Source organism: Ranitomeya variabilis, chromosome 4 (genome assembly GCF_051348905.1).
Source record: "Ranitomeya variabilis isolate aRanVar5 chromosome 4, aRanVar5.hap1, whole genome shotgun sequence".
NCBI lineage: Eukaryota > Metazoa > Chordata > Amphibia > Anura > Dendrobatidae > Ranitomeya > Ranitomeya variabilis.
In genome coordinates, this window is record NC_135235.1 from 740,684,277 (window position 1) to 740,707,970 (window position 23,694).

At 47.3% G+C, this 23,694-nt stretch overlaps 2 protein-coding genes across 2 annotated transcripts in view; both read right to left on the reverse strand.

Annotated features, from left to right (window-relative positions):
- The window catches only part of LOC143768023 (uncharacterized), a 32,028-nt gene extending 12,124 nt beyond the window's left edge, over positions 1-19,904 (reverse strand). Inside the window, exons 1-6 of the mRNA XM_077256669.1 lie at positions 19,871-19,904; positions 15,417-15,566; positions 15,111-15,287; positions 14,905-15,028; positions 14,724-14,821; positions 14,435-14,525 (exon numbers count right to left, since the gene is read on the reverse strand). Of these exons, the coding sequence (XP_077112784.1) occupies positions 14,435-14,525; positions 14,724-14,821; positions 14,905-15,028; positions 15,111-15,287; positions 15,417-15,494 (568 nt within the window). The 5' untranslated portion in view covers positions 15,495-15,566; positions 19,871-19,904. The remainder of the gene's footprint in view (positions 1-14,434; positions 14,526-14,723; positions 14,822-14,904; positions 15,029-15,110; positions 15,288-15,416; positions 15,567-19,870) is intronic.
- LOC143768029 (uncharacterized) overlaps positions 1-23,694 on the reverse strand; it is a 788,341-nt gene that overhangs the window by 676,532 nt on the left and 88,115 nt on the right. The window lies entirely within an intron of this gene.

Sequence of the window (23,694 nt, forward strand, 5' to 3'; positions counted from 1 at the left end):
GAGTTTAAATGACAAACAAAAAAATTCTAACCTTATCACTCCGAAACTCTATGTGCATAATAATTTGGAACACAGTGTAAATGGGGTTGGGACCATCAGTTGTGTTGAGCAGATGTCTGGTGGATACACAGCTGATAGTCCTACTGGATAGACTGTTAGAATTTGTATTGTGGCAAGAAAAAAGCAGCTAAGAAAAATGAGTGGTCATCATTACTTTAACCCCTTCACCCCCAAGGGTGGTTTGCACGTTAATGACCAGGCCGATTTTCACAATTCTGACCACTGTCCCTTTATGAGGTTATAACTCTGTCAGAATCGCCAAGATCCGTTGAAGCGTTCCAGTGTTTTCTCGTGACATATTGTACTTCATGATAGTGGTAAAATTTCTTCGATATAACTTGCGTTTATTTGTGAAAAAAAACGGAAATTTAGTGAAAATTTTGAAAATTTCACAATTTTCCAACTTTGAATTTTTATGCCCTTAAATCACAGAGATATGTCACACAAAATACTTAATAGGTAACATTTCCCACATGTCTACTTTACATCAGCACAATTTTGGAACCAACATTTTTTTTTGTTAGGGAGTTAAGGGTTAAAAGTTGACCAGCAATTTCTCATTTTTACAACACCATTTTTTTTTAGGGACCACATCTCATTTGAAGTCATTTTCAGGGGTCTATATGATAAAAAATACCCAAGTGTGACACCATTTTAAAAACTGCACCCCTCAAGGTGTCCAAAACCACATTCAAGAAGTTTATTAACCCTTCAGGTGTTTCACAGGAATTTTTGGAATGTTTAAATGAACATTTAACTTTTTTTCCACACAAAATTTATTTCAGCTCCAATTTGCTTTATTTTACCAAGGGTAACAGGAGAAAATGGACCCCAAAAGTTGTTGTACAATTTGTCCTGAGTACGCTGATACCCCATATGTGGGGGGCAACCACCGTTTGGCGCATGGCAGAGCTCGGAAGGGAAGGAGCGCCATTTGGAATGCAGACTTAGATGGATTGGTCTGCAGGCGTCACGTTGCATTTGCAGAGCCCCTGATGCACCTAAACAGTAGAAACCCCCCACAAGTGACACCATTTTGGAAACTAGACCCCCCAAGGAACTTATCTAGATGTTTTGTGAGAACTTTGAACCCCCAAGTGTTTCACTACAGTTTACAACGCAGAGCCGTGAAAATAAAAAATCTTTTTTCCCACAAAAATGATTTTTAGCCCCCCAAATTTTTATTTTCCCAAGGGTAACAAGAGAACTTTGACCCCAAAAGTTGTCCAATTTGTCCCAAGTACGCCGATACCCCATATGTTGGGGTAAACCCCTGTTTGGGCGCACGGGAGAGCTCGGAAGGGAAGGAGCACTGTTTTACTTTTTCAACGCAGAATTGGCTGGAATTGAGATCGGACGCCATGTCGCGTTTGGAAACCCCCTGATGTGCCTAACCAGTGGAAAGTGGAAACTCCCCAATTCTAACTGAAACCCTAATCCAAACACACTCTTAACCCTAATCCCAATGGTAACCCTAACGACACCCCTAACCCTGACACACCACTAACTCTAATCCCAACCATAAATGTAATCCAAACCCTAACCCTAACTTTAGCCCCAACCCTAGCCCTAACCCTAATGGGAAAATGGAAATAAATACATTTTATTATTTTTCCCTAACTAAGGGGGTGATGAAGGAGGGTTTGATTTACTTTTATAGCGTTTTTTATAGCGGATTTTTATGATTTGCAGCTGTCACACACTAAAAGACGCTTTTTATAGCAAAAAAGTTTTTGCGTCTCCACATTTTGAGACCTATAATTTTTCCATATTTTGGTCCACAGAGTCACGTGAGGTCTTGATTTTTGCGGGACAAGTTGACGTTTTTATTGGTAACATTTTCGGACACGTGACATTTTTTGATCGCTTTTTATTCCGATTTTTGTGAGGCAGAATGACCAAAAACCAGCTATTCACTAATTTCTTTTGGGGGGGGGCGTTTATACCATTCCACGTTTGGTAAAACTGATATGGCAGTTTTATTCTTCGGGTCAGTACGATTGCAGCGATACCTCATTTATATAATTTTTTTTATGTTTTGGCGCTTTTATACTATAAAAACTATTTTATAGAAAAAATAATTATTTTGGCATCACTTTATTCTGAAAACTATAACTTTTTTATTTTTTTGCTGATGATGCTGTATGGCGGCTCGTTTTTTGCGGGACAAGATGGCATTTTCAGCGGTACCATGGTTATTTATATCTGTCTTTTTGATCGCGTGTTATTCCACTTTTTGTTCGGCGGTATGATAATAAAGCGTTGTTTTCTGCCTCTTTTTTTACGGTGTTCACTGAAGGGGTTAACTAGTGGGACAGTTTTATAGGTTGGGTCGTTAAGGACGCGGCGATACTAAATATGTGTACTTTTATTGTTTTTTTAATTTAGATAAAGAAATCTATTTATGTGAATAATATATATATTTTTTCTTTATTTAGGATTTTTTTTTATTTTTTTACTTTTTTACTTTGTCCCAGGGGGGGGGGGGGGAACGTCACAGATCGCTGATCTGACAGTTTGCACAGCACTCTGTCAGATCAGCAATCTGACTTACAGCGCTCCTGGCTTACCAGCGCCTGCACTGAGCAGGCGCTTGGTAAGCCACCTCCCTGCAGGACCCGGATGCAGCCCCGCGGCCATTTTGGATCCGGGGACTGCAGGGAGAGGAGGTAAGAGAAGTTCGGAGCAACGCGATCACATCGCGTTGCTCCGAGGGTCTCAGGGAGCCCCCTCCCTGCGCGATGCTTCCCTATACCGCCGGAACACTGCGATCATGTTTGATCGCAGTGTGCCGGGGGTTAATGTGCCGGGGGCGGTCCGTGACCGCTCCTGGCACATAGTGCCGGATGTCAGCTGCGATAGTCAGCTGACACCCGTCCGCGCTCCCCCCGTGAGCGCGGCCGATCGCATATAACGTACTATCCCGTCGGTGGGAATTAAGGCCCACCCCACCTCGACGGGATAGTACGTCATATGGGATTAAGGGGTTAAGAAATGAAGGTCAGTCAGTCCGAAAAATTGGGAAAACTTTGAAAGTGTCCCCAAGTGCAGTGGCAAAAACCATCAAGCGCTACAAAGAAACTGGCTCACATGAGGACTACCCCAGGAAAGGAAGACCAAGAGTCACCTCTGCTTCTGAGGATAAGTTTATCCGAGTCACCAGCCTCGCCTCAGAAATGGCAGTTTAACAGCAGCTCAGATTAGAGACCAGGTCAATACAACACAGAGTTCTAGCAGCAGACATCTCTACAACAACTGTTAAGAGGAGACTTTGTGCAGCAGGCCTTCATGGTAAAATAGCTGCTAGGAAACCACTGCTAAGGACAGGCAACAAGCAGAAGAGACTTGTTTGGGCTAACGAACACAAGGAATGGACATTAGACCAGTGGAAATCTGTGCTTTGGTCTGATGAGTCCAAATTTGAGATCTTTGGTTCCAACCACCGTGTCTTTGTGCGACGCAGAAAAGGTGAGCGGATGGACTCTACATGCCTGGTTCCTACCGTGAAGCATGGAGGAGGAGATGTGATGGTGTGAGGGGTGCTTTGCTGGTGACACGGTTGGGGATTTATTCAAAACTGAAGGCATACTGAACCAGCATAGCTACCACAGCATCTTGCAGCGGCATGCTATTCCATCCGGTTTGCGTTTAGTTGGACCATCATTTATTTTTCAACAGGACAATGACCCCAAACACACTTCCAGGCTGTGTAAGGGCTATTTGACCAATATTTTCAGTTGTTTCACACTTTTTTGTTAAGTATATAATGCCACATGTGTTAATTCATAGTTTTGATGCCTTCAGTGTGAATTTACAATTTTCATAGTCATGAAAATACAGAAAAATCTTTAGATGAGAAGGTGTGTACAAACTTTTGGTCTGTAATATATATATATATATATATTGTAGCGTGGCTAAAGGTTGGATAGTCGACGGGAGGTATGTATCACAGAGAAGGCTTGTCGCTGTGATGTAACCCGGAGTGTTTTCTGTAAGGCACATAAAGTAATAAGGCATTGTTTGGTATATTTGGGTCCGTGTTACGGGTAGCTATGAGAGATGGGAGGGTCTGGCTACCCATATACCTCACCCCTGGGTAAGGGGCATAACCATGCCTATCTGTGTTTGTTTCAGGACCTGTGGTGATGTCAGAACCACATGTCTAATCATGTGACAGGTACCTGGGTGTGGTTTCAGGCTTCATAATGGAGGTGTGTTTGGCACATGGAAGAGAGTGAGTGTGGGAGTCTGTCATGGTGGACAGATTTCCATGTGTCCAGGGCGGACACTACAGACAGGAGTCTGTGTGTGTGGAGGGGCAAGCCTCCACAGTGTGTTAAGGCTTCAGGACTGAGCCTGAAGGAACGGACATTCGTTTCCCTATGCCTGAGCCAAAGGCTATTTGTACGGACTGTTATCCTTTGTGTTGCTGACTTAAATGGTTTATGGAGCAAATAAACCTGTCAACTTTTAAAGGGAATGTGCCTCCTGTTTCCTCCTACGCATCTGAGCGAGTGAATCCCTACAAATATTATATATATATATATATATATATATATATATATATATATATATATACATACACACACATATACATATACATACACAGCTCTGGCAAAAATTAAGAGACCACTGCAAAATGTTCAGTTTGTCTGATTTCTCTCTTTATAGGTATATTTCGGAGTAAAATGTAAAATTGTTCTTTTATACTATAAACTTCTGACAACATGTCTCTGAATTTCCAAATAAATTTAGTATTTTTTTCTGACAAAGAAAAATGGTCAAAATTAAATGAAAAAAAAAACCCATGGCTTTCAGACCTCAAATAATGCAAATAAAACAAGTTCATAATCATTTAGAAACAACAATACGAATGTTTTAACTCCGGAACAGTTCAGAAATCAATATTTTGTGGAATAACCATGATTTTAATCACAGCTTTCATGCGTCTTGGCATGCTTTCCACCAGTCTTTCACACTGCTTCTGGCACAAAAATGTAAGTAGTTCTTGTTTGATGGCTTGTGACTATCCATCATCCTCTTGATTAAATTCCAGAGGTTTTCAATGGAGTTCAGGTCTGGAGATTGGGCTGCCCATGACAGGGTTTTGATGTGGAGGTCTCTTAGTTTTTGCCAGAGCTGTATATACACATACACTCCATCCATAGCGGCCCCTCAGTCCTCTCCCATGTATAGCACTCATGCTCTTTTAACATTGCTAAACAGCACAGATCCTTTCAGTCCCACCATCCAACACAAGAGATGCTCTCACAAATCACTTATCCATCTGCTCACTCTTTCTATCCTCCTTCTCCTAGTCGCAGGAGATATCTCTACCAACCCCGGCCCCCCATGTTATAATAAGTCAAAGCCCTCAACTGCTACACTCAGAACCCCCCTCAAATCTCATGATTATTCCCTGAATGCCTTCTATCTCTTTTAATTGTGCCCCTTTGGAATTCTTGTTCAATGTGTAATAAACGCTCCTTCATCCATGACTTCTTCCTTACTGATTCTCTTAACGTTCTGGTTTTTACCGAAACCTGGACCCAGCAGTCAGACACCCCCGCAGCTGCTGCTCTCTCATATGGTGGACTACACTTCTCTCATACCCCAAGATCGGACAACAGAGCAGATGGAGGTGTTGGCCTGCTTCTTTGACCCAAATGTAGCTTCCAGGATATCCCTCAAGTGCCCTCACTTGTCTTCTCTTCTTTTGAGGTCCATGCTGTCAGACTCTACATCCTCTAATCCATGCGAGTGGTGATTGTGTATTCCTCTGGGCCCCTCCCATCAGTTTCTGGATCACTTTGCCACCAGGCTTCAACATTTTCTCTTCTGTGACATCCCCACACTCATTGCACCTCCTATTCATAGAACAATACGGCACAGATGGCGACAACCGTGGCACACTTTGCAAACACGTTTCCTACAGCTGTGCTCCAGGTGCGCCGAACGTCTGTGGAGAAAATCCAATCTACAAGAAGATTTCATCTATTATAAGTTTAGGTTTAAAACCTACAACACTGTCCTTCACCTCTCCAAACAAACCTATTTCAACATCATCATCACCTCACATCTAATATCCCGAAATGTCTCTGACACTTTTCATTCCCTACTCAACCCAAGAGTGCAGTCTACAACCACGGATCTCCTCGCTGACGATCTGGACAATTATTTCAAAGAAAAAAACTGACCTTATCAGACAGGAAATTATCTCCCAATCCCCTCATACCATGCACTGTCCTCCCTCCCCCACTACATCTCGCTCACTCTCTGATTTTGAACCAGTCACAGAAGAAGTAATCAGGGTCCTTGCATCTTTTCGCCCTACCACTTGCACCAGTGACCCCATTCCATCACATCTCCTCCAGTCCCTTTCCACCGCTGTCACCACTCACCTAACAAAAATACTCAACCTCTCTCTCTCTTCTGGTATATTTTCCTCCTCATTTAAGCATGTCATTATACATGCATTACTTAAAAAGCCATCCCTCGACCAAAACTGTGCCGCTTAAGGTACCTTCACACGAAACGACTTTGTAACGATATCGCTAGCGATCCGTGACGTTGCAGCGTCCTCGCTAGCGATATCGTTTCGTTTGACACGCAGTAGCGATCTGGATCCTGCTGGGATGTCGCTGGTCGCTGAATAAAGTCCAGAACTTTATTTGGTCGTCCGAATCGCCGTGTATCGTTGTGTTTGAAAGCAAAAGCAACGATACCAGCGATGTTTTACACTAGTAACCAGGGTAAACATCGGGTTACCAAGCGCAGGGCCGCGCTTAGTAACCCGATGTTTACCCTGGTTACCAGCGTAAAAGTAAAAAAAACAAACAGTACATACTCACCTGCGTGTCCCCCAGCGTCTGCTTCCTGACACTTACTGAGCGCCGGCCCTAAAGTGAAAGTGAAAGCACAGCGGTGACGTCACCGCTGTGCTGTTAGGGCCGGAGCTCAGTCAGTGTCAGGAAGCAGACGCTGGGGGACGCGCAGGTGAGCATGTACTGTTTGTTTTTTTTACTTTTACGCTGGTAACCAGGGTAAACATCGGGTTACTAAGCGCGGCCCTGATGTTTACCCTGGTTACCCGGGGACCTCGGCATCGTTGGTCGCTGGAGAGCGGTCTGTGTGACAGCTCCCCAGCGATCAAACAGCGACGCTGCAGCGATCAGCATCGTTGTCGCTATCGCTGCACCGTCGCTTCGTGTGAAGGTACCTTAACTATAGACCTGTCTCTAATCTTCATTTCATCTCTAAACTCCTGTAACGCCTGGTCCACTATCTCTCAGATAACTCTTCTCTCTACAATCCAGTTTCCGCACTTGCACACTACTGAAACTGCCCTCACTAAAGTCTCTAATGATCTACTAACCGCTAAATTTAATGGTCACTACTCCATGCTAATTCTCTTAGATCTCTCTGCAGCATTCGACACTGTGGATCACCAGCTCCTCCTCAGTATGTTCAGCTCCATTGGTCTCAAAGACACCGTTCTATGCTGGTTCTCCTCCTATCTCTCTCTGACAGCTCCTTCACTGTATCTTTGTTGGCTCCTCCTCTCCTTTTCCCCTTACAGTTGGGGTTCCTCAAGGATCGGTTCTAGGCCCCCTCCTTTTCGCTTCGTATACTGCCCCTATTGGACAAACAATCAGTAGATTTGGTTTCCAGTACCATATCTATGCTGATGACACCCAATTATACATCACTTCTCCTGATATCACGCCTGCCTTTTTATAAAACACCAGTGATTGTCATACCGCTGTCTCTAACATCATGTCCTCTGTCAACAACTGAACTCCTTGTGTTTCCTCCCTCTACTAACCTCCCTATGTCCGACATTGCCATTTCAGTGTGTGGTTCCATCGTCTGTCCCCAGCAACATGTCCGCTGTCTTGGGGTCATACTTGATGTCGAGATTTCATTCACCCCTCACATCTGATCACTGGCTAGCTCTTGTTATCTGCACATCAAAAACATTTCTAGAATTTGACCTTTTCTTACTTTCAACTCTGCAAAAAAACTCTTACTGTTTCTCTTATTCATTCTCATCTGGACTATTGTAATTCTCTTCTAATCGGTCTCCCTCTTACCAAACTCTCCCCACTCCAATCTGTCTTGAATGCTGCAGCCAGGATCATATTCCTCACCAATCATTATTCTGATGCTGTTACCTTGTGGCAGTCATTACCCTGGTTACCCATCCACTCCAGAATCCAGCACAAACTTATTACCCTCACCCACAAAGAACTCCATGGCTCAGCACCAACCTACATCTTCTCCCTCATCTCAGCCTACCACCCTACCCATACCCTCAGTTCTATTAATGACCTGAGGTTAACTACTGTTACATATTTAGGCTGATAACTGGTTCATACAGCATTACACGAACACCCGATTCTAACACTATGGCTGGTCCGAACAACAAAAGCAATTCTTACCATCCACCTTTCGTGTCTCCCCTTTTTCCTCAGACTGTAAGCTTGCGAGCAGGGCCCTCATTCCTCTTGGTATCTGTTTTGATCTAGGTGTTCACGGTTATGCTGTAATGTCTATTGTCTGTACAAGTCCCCTCTAAACTGTAAAGTGCTGCAGAATATGTTGGCGCTATAGAAATAAATTATTGTTATAGAACTATATATAGATATATTGATGAAAAGCCAGAAATTCATCTTCCACGTACAAGAAAATCACAGCAGGAGGCTACAGAATAGAACAGATACATTACAAACAGTATATACACATAGAATAGATACAAAGTCAGTCACACACACACAATTAGTACAGTGTGTGTAAGCTTTCCTGGCTATTGTAATGGGGTACTTTCCCATGTATATTGGCCCCATCCTAGACTAAAAACATCAACTCTCAGCCACCCCAGAAAAGGCTCATCCACAGAATGCACCAAATCTGACACTTAACCTAGCTTTTCTCACTTGCCCTGGTACAGTAGCCAGTGGGTTGATTGTTGGGGGGGTTGATGGCACCTTTGTATTTGAACCATCGTGGGACAAATAGATTATTATCTCGGTGGACAGTTGAGGAATATTGTTATTATTTTAATTCTGTTACAGGAGACCTTGGCTTCAATGGACTGGGAGATGACGTGAGTATGGTTTAATTTAGATTCATTAAAGGAGTCTGTCATTTTTTCAATTGAAGACTTTATTCTGTGTGTGTGCGTGGTTTTTTTTTTTTAATACAAATTGACTACGGGGTTAGTAATGAGGACGTCTTAAAGACGCTTCTCCATTACTAATCTCTGGGCTTGATGTCACCTGACAATACAAAGGTGACATCAATCCCCCCAACTATCATCTCACTTGCCACCGCACCAGGGCAAGTGGGAAGAGTGAGGCTTAGCGCTCCTTTTCACTTGCGAGACATACGGCCGTTTCTCGCAGGTTAAAACCCTCCTCTGGCGCCGCGCCGGCACTCCAGAGCGGAGTGTGCGGCTGCATAGCAACATATGGAGCTGCACGCTCCGCTCCCAAGTGGCGGCGCCAGAGGAGGGTTTTAACCTGCGAGACACGGCCGTATGTCTCGCAAGTGAAAAGGAGCCCTAAGTGCCAGAATTGGTGCTTCTTATATATGGGCTATTTCTTGGGCGGCTGAGAGCTGAGGTTTTTAGTCTGGAATGGGGTCAATGTCCATGGTCCCTTCATGGGCTATTAACATTGGCCCGCAGCACTCTCCCTAGCCTTTGCTGATTATTAATTAAAGGGGGACCTTAAGGCTATGTGCACACGTTGCCGATTTGGGTGCAGAATTTTCTGCACAAAATCTGCATCTCCTGGCAGAAACCGCAGGTGCAGATTTGATGAGTTTTTGTTGCGGATTTCATGCATTTATACCCCTGCGGATTTCTATAATGGAAGGGTGCAGAAACGCTGCAGATCCGCACAAAAGAAGTGACATGCTCCTTCTTTCAATCCGCTGTGTTTTCCATGTGGAATTTTCTGCAAAATTAGCACAGCATTTTTTTTCCCTATTAATTTACATTATACTGTACATCACTTTGCGGATCTGCAGCGTCTCTACGTGGAAAAAAAACGCAGATACGCAGTAAATCCGCAAAGTGTGCACAAGTCATTTTTTTGAGGGGCCCCCTATTTTAATAACCAGGAAAGACTAAGTATACAGCTGTGAGCTGATATTAATATCCTGGGAAGCTTCATGTGTACAACCACCTTCCCAGGCTATAAACATCAGCCCCCAGCCATCGGCTTTCCCGCTGCTGGTTAATAATTGTCACACTTGCATTGGCGAGTCTCATCCGAGATATGAGGACAACCACAGCATGTTCATAGATTTACATTGGTCAGAGTGCAGTCCGACTTTTTAAAAGATTGCGCATGTTAGTTTTCCTCGCAGAGGAGCATGAGCCCTTAGGGTATGTGTCCACCTTCAGGATGGCCGGCGGTTTGGACGGAGCAGCAAACCCACTCCGCCCTAAGCCCCGCCCCCTTCTGTGACGCGATGATGCCAGATGTGTTCATTGCACACATCCGGCATCATCGCACCCCATACATAGGGCCCTGGGTACACGGAGATGCTGCGATCTTAAAAGAGGAGCGGCATGTCCGGAATCGCAGGGCCGCCGGGTGCGTGTTACCACGCCTAGTGGAGATGGGATTTCATAAAATCCCCTCCACTATGCTGTGACATCTGGACACTGCATGTTTGACGCTGCGGCTCTGCGCAGAGCCAAACACGCAGCGTTTCCTGAACGTGGACCAGGGCCGCCATCAGGGCATGACAGCCATGACTGGCGTATGGGGCCCGGTGGGCAGAGGGGGCCCGCATCGGGCCCTGCCTCATCTGCTCACCGGCCCCCCCTGCACGCGCTGCGGTACACTATTGACGTGCGGGCCCGTGCCAGCACGTCAATAGTTAACCCCTTTCTGACATCCGACGTACTATCCCGTCGAGGTGGGGTGGGCCCGTATGACCACCGACGGGATAGTACGTCATATGCAATCGGCCGCGCTCACGGGGAGAGCACGGCCGATCGCGGCCGGGTGTCAGCTGCCTATCGCAGCTGACATCCGGCACTATGTGCCAGGAGCGGTCACGGACCGCCCCCGGCACACCGCGATCAAACATGATCGCGGTACAGGGAAGCATCGCACAGGGAGGGGGCTCCCTGCGGGCTTCCCTGAGACGATCGGTACAAGGCGATGTACTCACCTTGTACCGAGCGTCTCCTCCCTGCAGTCCCCGGATCCAAAATGGCCACGGAGCTGCATCCGGGTCCTGCAGGGAGTACTTCCGGGTCCGGAGCAGCCTGCTCCGATGAAAGTAAGATCGCCGATCTGACAGAGTGCTGTGCAAACTGTCAGATCGGCGATCTGTGATGTCCCCGCCTGGGACAAAGTAAAAAAAAAAAAAAATTCCTAAATAAAGAAAAAAATATATATTATTCCCATAAATACATTTCTTTATCTAAAAAAAAAACAACAACAAAAACAATAAAAGTACACATATTTAGTATCGCCGCGTCCGTAATGACCCAACCTATAAAACTGTCCCACTAGTTAACCCCTTCAGTGAACACCGTAAGAAAGAAAAAAAAAAAAAAAACGAGCCGAAAAACGCTTTATTATCATACCGCCGAACAAAAAGTGGAATAACACGCGATCAAAAAGACGGATATAAATAACCATGGTACCGCTGAAAACGTCATCTTGTCCCGCAAAAAAAGAGCCGCCATACAGCATCATCAGCAAAAAAAAATATAAAAGTTATAGTCCTCTGAATAAAGCGATGCCAAAATAATTATTTTTTCTATATAATAGCTTTCATCGTATAAAATTGCCAAAAAATAAAAAAATGATATAAATGAGGTATCGCTGTAGTCGTACTGACCCAAAGAATAAAACTGCTTTATCAATTTTACCAAACGTGGAAAGTTATAAACGCCTCCCCCAAAAGAAATTCACGAATAGCTGGTTTTTGGTCATTCTGCCTCACAAAAATCGGAATAAAAAGTAATCAAAAACTGTCACGTGTCCGAAAATGTTACCAATAAAAACGTCAACTCGTCCCGCAAAAAACGAGACCTCACATGACTCTGTGGACCAAAATATGGAAAAATTATAGGTCTCAAAATGTGGTAACGCAAAAAATTTTTTTGCAATAAAAAGCGTCTTTCAGTGTGTGACGGCTGCCAATCATAAAATTCCGCTAAAAAACCCGCCATAAAAGTAAATCAAACCCCCCTTCATCACCCCTTTAGTTAGCGAAAAATAAAAAAATATAAAAAAAAAATGTATTTATTTCCATTTTCCCATTAGGGCTAGGTTTAGGGCTAGGGTTAGGGTTGGGGCTAAAGTTAGGGTTAGGGTTTGGATTACACTTAAGGTTGGGATTAGGGTTGAGATTAGAGTTAGGGGTGTGTCAGGGTTAAGGGTGTGGTTAGGGTTACCCTTGGGATTAGGGTTAGGGGTGTGTTTGGATTAGGGTTTCAGGTAGAATTGGGGGTTTCCACTGTTTCGGCACATCAGGGACTCTCCAAACGAGACATGGCGTCCGATCTCAATTCCAGCCAATTCTGCGTTGAAAAAGTAAAACAGTGCTCCTTCCCGTCCGAGCTCTCCCGTGCGCCCAAACATGGCTTTATCCCAACATATGGGGTATCAGTGTACTCAGGACAAATTGGACAACAACTTTTGGGGTCCAATTTATCCTGTTACCCTTGTGAAAATACAAAACTGGAGGCTAAAAAAATCATTTTTGTGAAAAAAAAAGAATTTTTATTTTCACGGCTCTGCATTATAAACTTCTGTGAAGCACTTGTTGGGTCAAAGTGCTCACCACACATCTAGAAAAGTTCCTTAAGGGGTCTACTTTCCAAAATGGTGTCACTTGTGGGGGGTTTCAATGTTTATGCACATGAGGGGCTCTCCAACGCAACATGGCGTCCCATCTCAATTCCTGTCAATTTTGCATTGAAAAGTCAAATGGCGCTCCTTCCCTTCCGAGCTCTGCCATGCGCCCAAACAATGGTTTACACCCACATATGGGGTATCAGCGTACTCAGGACAAATTGTACAACAACTTTTGAGGTCCATTTTCTCCTGTTACCCTTAGTAAAATAAAACAAATTGGAGCTGAAATTAATTTTGTGTGAAAAAAGTTAAATGTTCATTTTTATTTAAACATTCCAAAAATTCCTGTGAAACACCTGAAGGGGTTAATAAACTTCTTGAATGTGGTTTTGAGCACCTTGAGGGGTGCAGATTTTAGAATGGTGTCACACTTGGTTATTTTCTATCATATTGACCCCTCAAAATGACTTCAAATGAGATGTGGTCCCTAAAAAAACAATGGTGTTGTAAAAATGAGAAATTTCTGGTCAACTTTTAACCCTTATAAATCCCTAACAAAAAAAATTTTGGTTCCAAAATTGTGCTGATGTAAAGTAGACATGTGGGAAATGTTACTTATTAAGTATTTTGGTTGACATATCTCTGTGATTTAAGGGCATAAAAATTAAAAGTTGGAAAATTGCAAAATTTTCACCAAATTTCCGTTTTTTTCACAAATAAACGCAAGTTATATCGAATAAATTTTACCACTATCATGAAGTACAATATGTCACAAGAAAACAATGTCAGAATCACCGGGATCCGTTGAAGCGTTCCAGAGTTATAACCTCATAAAGGGACAGTGGTCAGAATTGTAAAAATTGGCCCGGTCATTAACGTGCAAACCACCCTTGGGGGTAAATGGGTTAACAGTCAGCCCCCGCCAGCCAGTCGGAGGCTGGCAGCTGACTTGAGCGGCCGCAGTCGCACTTCGCCGGCGTCTGACGTCATTGTCAGCCACGGCGTGTGCGTCCTTCACCTGCGTGGAGGAAGTGTGCTTCGCCCGCCGCAGGAGCATGGCAAGGTAAGAACTCTTTTTGCTGGACGCGGGGGCAGTATGCTGGACGCGGGCAGAATGGAGAATCGGGGTATGATGAAAGATATACTACGTAGCTCGGCAATATACTACGTGGCTCGGCAATATACTACGTGGCTCGGCAATATACTACGTCGCCGGGCAATATACTACGTCGCCGGGCAATATACTACGTCGCTGGGCAATATACTACGTGGACTGTTCATACGTGGACATGCATATTCTAGAATACCCGTAGCATTAGAATCGGGCCACTATCTAGTCATTCATATTCTCTGAAAAAAGGCCAAGAAAGCTAAAATTCTGCTAGGGTGTGTAAAGATTTGAGCATAACTGTATTTCTTGTTCACCTAAAAACAGTTTGGCTTCTCACTTGATGGTCCTTCCAGGACCGGTACTTCCACTAGAAATTCAACATATAATTACAGTAGAATCTGTGATTACTCTGCATTTAGTGGTCACTACTCACCTGGGTAGTCATATGTAGGACTCTCCTCTTTACACCGCTCATCACCCCTCACATATGTCTCTGTAGTATTAATATGGGTCAGATCTTCTCCCTGAAACAAATGTTGTAAAAGTCACAGACAGATGGAGAAGTCACATCTATGGTCAGCTCTAATCCTGCCATCTGCACCGTTCTCATTACACAAGTATAAAACATAGAATACTGGTGGATAAAACAAGACTGAGCACAAGACCTTCACAGCCGTCTACACATCATAGGGGAGATCTCATGACACCTTCTCTCCATCTACCTGATGATCCTGAGGAACATAGAGATCTTCTTGTTTACAGTCTTGTGGAAGAAGAGGACGGGGACATCTCTCTGGTGTTGTCCTCTTACTGGATAGATCTGGAGGAAACATATACAGGGACTGAATTCATTCTTTACATACAGATAATTATAGGCCGTGTGTATTTAGTCCTGTCTATTACCTGGTGATGTGAGGGGCTGGGGAACCTCCATCATGACGTCCTTGTACAGATCTCTGTGTCCTTCTAAATACTCCCACTCATCCATGGAGAAATAGACGGCGACATCCTGACACCTTATAGGAACCTGACACATACAATGATACCGTCATCCCCCGATCCCTTCATAGCATTACTGTATAATGTCCCAGCATTCCCAGCAGTGTCACCTCTCCAGTCAGAAGCTCAATCATCTTGTAGGTGAGTTCTAGGATCTTCTGGTCATTGATGTCCTCATGTATCAGGTGAGGTGGAGGCCCTGTGATTGGGCTCAGGGGTCTTCCCCATCCCTGAGACACAGGGTCCTGACAGCGCTCACTAGAGGTTGTTTTCACTACTGTGTAATCCTGGTTATGGAGAGACACATGAATAAATCTCACTACAGACATTTCCAGAGTCCTCACCTCTCCAGTTCTGTCCATCTGTTATTCCCATAGATAAGAATGATGTAATGTGACGTCATCAGAATCTCTCACCTCTCCAGTAAGCCGGAAGAGGATCTCTAGGGTGAGGTGTAATATCCTCTCCGCCATCTTGTCTCTGTCCATATCCATCTGTGATGGGTGAATCAGGAAAATTCTCTTCTATAGAAGATATTCACTTGGAGGATCCGATATTGCAGAGACCTGAATGAGAAGATGATGGAACATCATAAATAATGACTGGAGCGGTTTTTCCGGTATAAGCCGTAATCTGTGGATCTGATCCTGTATGACACCGGAAAAAGACACTAGTGAGTAGAGTTGAGTGAACATATACGGTAATTTCTACTCCAATGACTTTCAGCTGTGTTCGGTGAATATTGCAAAAACAATATACGGCCCCGATCATAATTGGAACCGAATTTTGAAAAATTGATTCACCTCTACTAGTGAGTAGTGAATTTTTCTGGTGGCCATTATTGAGCTCCAGTCTGAGTACTGGAGGAGGTTTGGCCTGAATGCTGCTCTCGTGGTGTGAACATGGACATATTAGATTATTTAGGGATATTCTCTTATCCTACTAGAAGGTGATAAGAGGACAAAACTCGCTCCTTCAAGTGAACACGTCCAAGAAACAGAACGTCCTGTCTGTGCCGAAGTCTGAAGGAAGAGAGCGGGCAAGGATTTGCTCTTTCCGGTGATTCTGCGGCTTCTCTTTGGTTCTACTTTATTAATGGGACGCGACTACTGAAATCACGCTGATTGTCAGCTGCCTCCAGTACCGACCTCCACCCACAGAGAATAATGGAGCCTCCACCACCGACCTCCACCCACAGAGAATAATGGAGCCTCCAGCACCGACCTCCACCCGCAGAGCCGCACTCCACATAGAGAATAATGGAGCCTCCAGCACCGACCTCCACCCGCAGAGCCGCACTCCACATAGAGAATAATGGAGCCTCCAGCACCGACCTCCACCCGCAGATCCGCACTCCACATAGAGAATAATGGAGCCTCCAGCACCGACGTCCACCCGCAGAGCCGCACTCCACATAGAAAATAATGGAGCCTCCACCCGCAGAGCCGCACTCCACATAGAGAATAATGGAGCCTCCAGCACCGACCTCCACCGGAAGAGCCGCACTCCACATAGAGAATAATGGAGCCTCCAGCACCGACCTCCACCCGCAGAGCCGCACTCCACATAGAGAATAATGGAGCCTCCAGCACCGACCTCCACCCGCAGAGCCGCACTCCACACAGAGAATAATGGAGCCTCCAGCACCGACCTCCACCGGAAGAGCCGCACTCCACATAGAGAATAATGGAGCCTCCAGCGCCGACCTCCACCCGCAGAGCCACACTCCACATAGAGAATAATGGAGCCTCCAGCACCGACCTCCACCCGCAGAGAATAATGGGGCCTCCAGCACCGACCTCCACCCGTAGAGCCGCACTCCACATAGAGAATAATGGAGCCTCCAGTACCGACCTCCACCCGCAGAGCCGCACTCCACATAGAGAATAATGGAGCCTCCAGCACTGACCTCCACCCGCAGAGCCGCACTCCACATAGAGAATAATGGAGCCTCCAGCACCGACCTCCACCCGCAGAGAATAATGGGGCCTCCAGCACCGACCTCCACCCGTAGAGCCGCACTCCACATAGAGAATAATGGAGCCTCCAGTACCGACCTCCACCCGCAGAGCCGCACTCCACATAGAGAATAATGGAGCCTCCAGCACCGACCTCCACCTGCAGAGCCGCACTCCACATAGAGAATAATGGAGCCTCCAGCACCTACCTCCACCCGCAGAGCCGCACTCCACATAGAGAATAATGGGGCCTCCAGCACCGACCTCCACCCGCAGAGAATAATGGAGCCTCCAGCACCGACCTCCACCCGCAGAGAATAATGGAGCCTCCAGCACCGACCTCCACCCGCAGAGCCGCACTCCACATAGAGAATAATGGGGCCTCCAGCAGCGACCTCCACCCGCAGAGCCGCACTCCACATAGAGAATAATGGAGCCTCCAGCACCGACCTCCACCCGCAGAGCCGCACTCCACATAGAGAATAATGGGGCCTCCAGCACCGACCTCCACCTGCAGAGCCGCACTCCACATACAGAATAATGGGGCCTCCAGCACCGACCTCCACCCGCAGAGCCGCACTCCACATAGAGAATAATGGAGCCTCCAGCACCGACCTCCACCCGCAGAGCCACACTCCACATAGAGAATAATGGGGCCTCCAGCACCGACCTCCACCCGCAGAGCAGCACTCCACATAGAGAATAATGGGGCCTCCAGCACCAAACTCCACCCGCAGAGCCGCACTCCACATAGAGAATAATGGAGCCTCCAGCACCGACCTCCACCCGCAGAGCCGCACTCCACATAGAGAATAATGGAGCCTCCAGCACCGACCTCCACCCGCAGAGCCGCACTCCACATAGAGAATAATGGAGCCTCCAGCACCGACCTCCACCCGCAGAGCCGCACTCCACATAGAGAATAATGGAGCCTCCAGCACCGACCTCCACCCGCAGATCCGCACTCCACATAGAGAATAATGGAGCCTCCAGCACCGACGTCCACCCGCAGAGCCGCACTCCACATAGAAAATAATGGAGCCTCCACCCGCAGAGCCGCACTCCACATAGAGAATAATGGAGCCTCCAGCACCGACCTCCACCGGAAGAGCCGCACTCCACATAGAGAATAATGGAGCCTCCAGCACCGACCTCCACCCGCAGAGCCGCACTCCACATAGAGAATAATGGAGCCTCCAGCACCGACCTCCACCGGAAGAGCCGCACTCCACATAGAGAATAATGGAGCCTCCAGCGCCGACCTCCACCCGCAGAGCCACACTCCACATAGAGAATAATGGAGCCTCCAGCACCGACCTCCACCCGCAGAGCCGCACTCCACATAGAGAATAATGGAGCCTCCAGCACCGACCTCCACCCGCAGAGCCGCACTCCACATAGAGAATAATGGAGCCTCCAGCACCGACCTCCACCCGCGGAGCCGCACTCCACATAGAGAATAATGGAGCCTCCAGCACCGACCTCCACCCGCGGAGCCGCACTCCACATAGAGAATAATGGAGCCTCCAGCACCGACCTCCACCCGCAGAGCCGCACTCCACATAGAGAATAATGGAGCCTCCAGCACCGACCTCCACCCGCAGAGCCGCACTCCACATAGAGAATAATGGAGCCTCCAGCACCGACCTCCACCCGCAGAGCCGCACTCCACATAGAGAATAATGGAGCCTCCAGCACCGACCTCCACCCGCAGAGCCGCACTCCACATAGAGAATAATGGGGCCTCCAGCACCGACCTCCACCCACAGAGCCGCACTCCACATAGAGAATAATGGAGCCTCCAGCACCGACCTCCACCCACAGAGCCGCACTCCACATAGAGAATAATGGAGCCTCCAGCACCGACCTCCACCCGCAGAGCCGCACTCCACATAGAGAATAATGGAGCCTCCAGCACTGACCTCCACCCGCAGAGCCGCACTCCACATAGAGAATAATGGGGCCTCCAGCACCGACCTCCACCCACAGAGCCGCACTCCACATAGAGAATAATGGAGCCTCCAGCACCGACCTCCACCCGCAGAGCCGCACTCCACATAGAGAATAATGGAGCCTCCAGCACCGACCTCCACCCGCAGAGCCGCACTCCACATAGAGAATAATGGAGCCTCCAGCACCGACCTCCACCCGCAAAGCCGCACTCCACATAGAGAATAATGGAGCCTCCAGCACCGACCTCCACCCGCAAAGCCGCACTCCACATAGAGAATAATGGAGCCTCCAGCACCGACCTCCACCCGCAGAGCCGCACTCCACATAGAGAATAATGGAGCCTCCAGCACCGACCTCCACCCGCAGAGCCGCACTCCACATAGAGAATAATGGAGCCTCCAGCACCTACCTCCACCCGCAGAGCCGCACTCCACATAGAGAATAATGGAGCCTCAGGCACCTACCTCCACCCGCAGAGCCGCACTCCACATAGAGAATAATGGGGCCTCCAGCACCGACCTCCACCCGCAGAGCCGCACTCCACATAGAGAATAATGGGGCCTCCAGCACCGACCTCCACCCACAGAGCCGCACTCCACATAGAGAATAATGGAGCCTCCAGCACCGACCTCCACCCGCAGAGCCGCACTCCACATAGAGAATAATGGAGCCTCCAGCACCGACCTCCACCCGCAGAGCCGCACTCCACATAGAGAATAATGGAGCCTCCAGCACCGACCTCCACCCGCAAAGCCGCACTCCACATAGAGAATAATGGAGCCTCCAGCACCGACCTCCACCCGCAAAGCCGCACTCCACATAGAGAATAATGGAGCCTCCAGCACCGACCTCCACCCGCAGAGCCGCACTCCACATAGAGAATAATGGAGCCTCCAGCACCGACCTCCACCCGCAGAGCCGCACTCCACATAGAGAATAATGGAGCCTCCAGCACCTACCTCCACCCCTAGAGCCGCACTCCACATATATGGCTTTTCTGTGCGCACAGGACCTGTGATGAGGTCACAGGAGGGGAGGAGTCAGGGGTCACATGATCAGGGGCCTCAGTGTATGCAGGACTCTGCTGTGCTGGTTGTCATGGTGCTGGATGAGGGGAAGTTTATGTTTGGGGTCAGGAGTGGTTTACAGTGTGGATAAAGCTGAGCAGTGTGTGTATGAGGTATACGAAGCGGATCCATGTGTGTACGAGGTGGACGGGACGGAGCGGAGCAGTGAGTGTACGGGGTGTACAGAGAGGAGCCATGTGTGTACGAAGTATACAGCGGAACCATGTGTGGACAAGGTGTATGAGCAGAGCCGTGTGTTTACGGAGCGGAGCCGTATGTACGGAGCGGAGCCGTGTGTGTATGGAGCAGAGCCGTGTGTACGGGATGGCCCATTCACTTTTCTTGGGTCGCTATCTGGGCGTGGACAAAACTCAAGAACGGGATATGAGATTGTTCTATTGGCCTGGATGTCACCAGGAAATCTTAAAGCATTGCAGGTCCTGTCCCATCTGCCAGGTATCTGCCCCCTCCTCTCACTTTCTAAGTCTTCTCGTGCCGTTCCATTACCCATCATACAAAGTGCCATTTAAGCAAATTGCCATGGACTTGCTATGTCCCCTGGTTAAATCTGCTAGTGGGCATCAATACATGTTCATACCTCCCAACTTTTGAAGATGGGAAAGAGGGACAAAGTTTGCGGCGCGCTTTGTGCGCCGCGGCAAATTTTAGGCCACGCCTCTGACCACACCCATTCACAATTAGTCACACCCATATCCACGTCTCAACCACACCCATTTAGCACTGCTGATCACACTGTTTCATATACAATAGTTATAAACAAAAAAATATGGCCACACATGATGCTCCATACTGTATAATGACCACACATGATGCTCCATACTGTATAATGGCCACACATGACGCTCCATACTGTATAATGGCCACACATGACGCTCCATACTGTATAATGGCCACACATGACGCTCCATACTGTATAATGACCGCATGCATACTGTATAATGGCCGCACATGATGCTCCATACTGTATAATGACCGCACATGATGCTCCATACTGTATAATGACTGCATGCATACTGTATAATGGCCGCACGTGATGCTCCATACTGTATAATGAACGCACATGATGCTCCATACTGTATAATGACCGCACATAATGCTCCATACTGTATGCTGGCTGCACATGATGCTTCATACTGTATAATGACCGCACATGATGCTGCATACTGTATAATGACTGCACATGATGCTCCATACTGTATAATGACTGCACATGATGCTCCATACTGTATAATGACCGCACATGATGCTGCATACTGTATAATGACCGCACATGATGCTCCATACTGTATAATGGCCACAGTTCTCCATACTGTATAATGACATACAGGCACGCAGCTCACACACACGCTCACACACACGCACACAGCTCACACACACGGCTCACACACATGCAGCGCACACACATGCAGCATCACACACACAGTATCACACATACACACGCAGCATCACAAACGCAGCTCACAAACACATGCAGCTTTGACACAAATGCATCACAAACGCAGCCATCACACACACACACACACACACAGCCATCACACACACACGCAGCCATCACACACACACACACGCAGCCATCACACACACACGCAGCCATCACACACACACGCAGCCATCACACACACACACGCAGCCATCACACACATGCAGCCATCACACACACACACACGCAGCCATCACACACACACACGCAGCCATCACACACACACACGCAGCCATCACACACACACGCAGCCATCACACACACACACGCAGCCATCACACACACACATGCAGCCATCACACACACACGCAGCCATCACACACACACACCCAGCCATCACACACACACCCAGCCATCACACACACACACACACGCAGCCATCACACACACACGCAGCCATCACACACACACGCAGCCATCACACACACACGCAGCCATCACACACACCCAGCCATCACACACACACACACCCAGCCATCACACACACACCCAGCCATCACACACACATGACACACACACAAATGCAGCATCACACACACACAATGACACACACATGCAGCATCAGACACACACAATGACACACACATGCAGCATCAGACACACACACACATCTCTCACACACACACACACACACACACACACACACATCACACACACACACAATCTCCTCTGTGTTGCAGGGGCGGCTGATCTGTCCATGTGCAGCTCTTCAGTTTCTCGGTCGGGAGGAGACCCAGCATGTATAAGAAAAAAAAACAGCCACAAACCTCAGCTACTCAGGTGCCGCCCCCTGCATTGTCCCCGCCCTGGGCACGTAGTCAAAATCAGGACAGTCCCGCGGGATCCGGGACGGTTGGGAGGTATGCATGTTGGTCATCCTTGACTATGCTACGTGGTAACCTGAAGCAGTTCCCCTGAGAAACTTCTCTGTGAAAAGTATAGCCCGCAAGTTGGTACACGTTTTTCCATGGACAGGATTATAGAGGGAGATACTGACTGACCAAGGAACACTCTTTATGAGTAAGGTGATGAGGGAACTGTGTAAGGCCGTGCTAATTACACAACTGAAGACGTCCATGTACCATCTCCAGATAGATGGCCTTGTGGAAAGATTGAATAAAAAAATTGAAGAATATGCTTAAGAAGGTCATAGAGAAGGACGGTCGAGACTGGGACCGTCTCCTGCCTCATCTTTTGCTTTCTATCCAGGAGGTTCCACAAAGCTCTAATGGATTCTCTCTGTTTGAACTTCTGTATGGCTAACATCCGCAGGGTCTCCTTGATATAGCAAAGGAAACCTGAGAAGCCAAAATCACCCCCCACCGGAGCTTCATCAAACACTTCACCCAGATGCGAGAGGATTGTGAAGGTGATTCCCATCATAAAAGGACATCTCCTGTACAGGCTCAATCTAGTGTCTACAACTGGTCAGCCAGGGTGAGAAACTTCAGCTCTTGGGACCGAGTCCTCGTACTAATTCCCACAGTGGAAAGTAAGTTCTTGGCCAAATGGCAAAGCCCCTATGAGGTGGTGGAGAAGCTTGGTGAAGTAAAGTACAAGATTCACCAACCAGGAAGGCGAAAATCATACCAATTGTACCACGGCAATCTTATCAAGACATGGCATGACATGGAGCCCATTGAAACTCCATGTTTGCTGGTCAAGCCAGAAGCAGATGTGGAATAAGTCGCAGTAGCGAAGACACTATTGAAGGTCCAAAAACAGCAGGGTCAGGAGTTGCTGCAGCAGAACAGGAACCTGTTGTCAGATTTTTCAGGGTGTACAAAGGTCATAGAACACGAGGTTCTGATGGAATCCCATGTGCGGGTGAACTTGAAGCCCTAATGAATTCCCGAGGCCCGGCAAGAGCTGGTTTACAAGGAAATAAAGCGTATGCCAAATCTCTGAATGAAGTCTCCAAGTTCGATGCATATCTGATGCCGTGTGTCGATGACCTGATTGAAGAGACTTGGGCCAGCAAGGTATATAACCACCTTGGATTTAACAAAGGGATATTGGCAAATCCCCATGTCAAAAAAATGCAAGGAGAACACTACATACTCTATGTCTGACAGATGCTTCCAAAACGTCTGGAAGCTGTTTGGTTTACAGGGAGCCCCGGACTCATTCCAGAGGGCTATGGACCAGATCCTCACACTCCATAAGAATTATGCTATGGCGGTGTTTGATGCTCTCAGGAAAGTGGGGTTTTCTA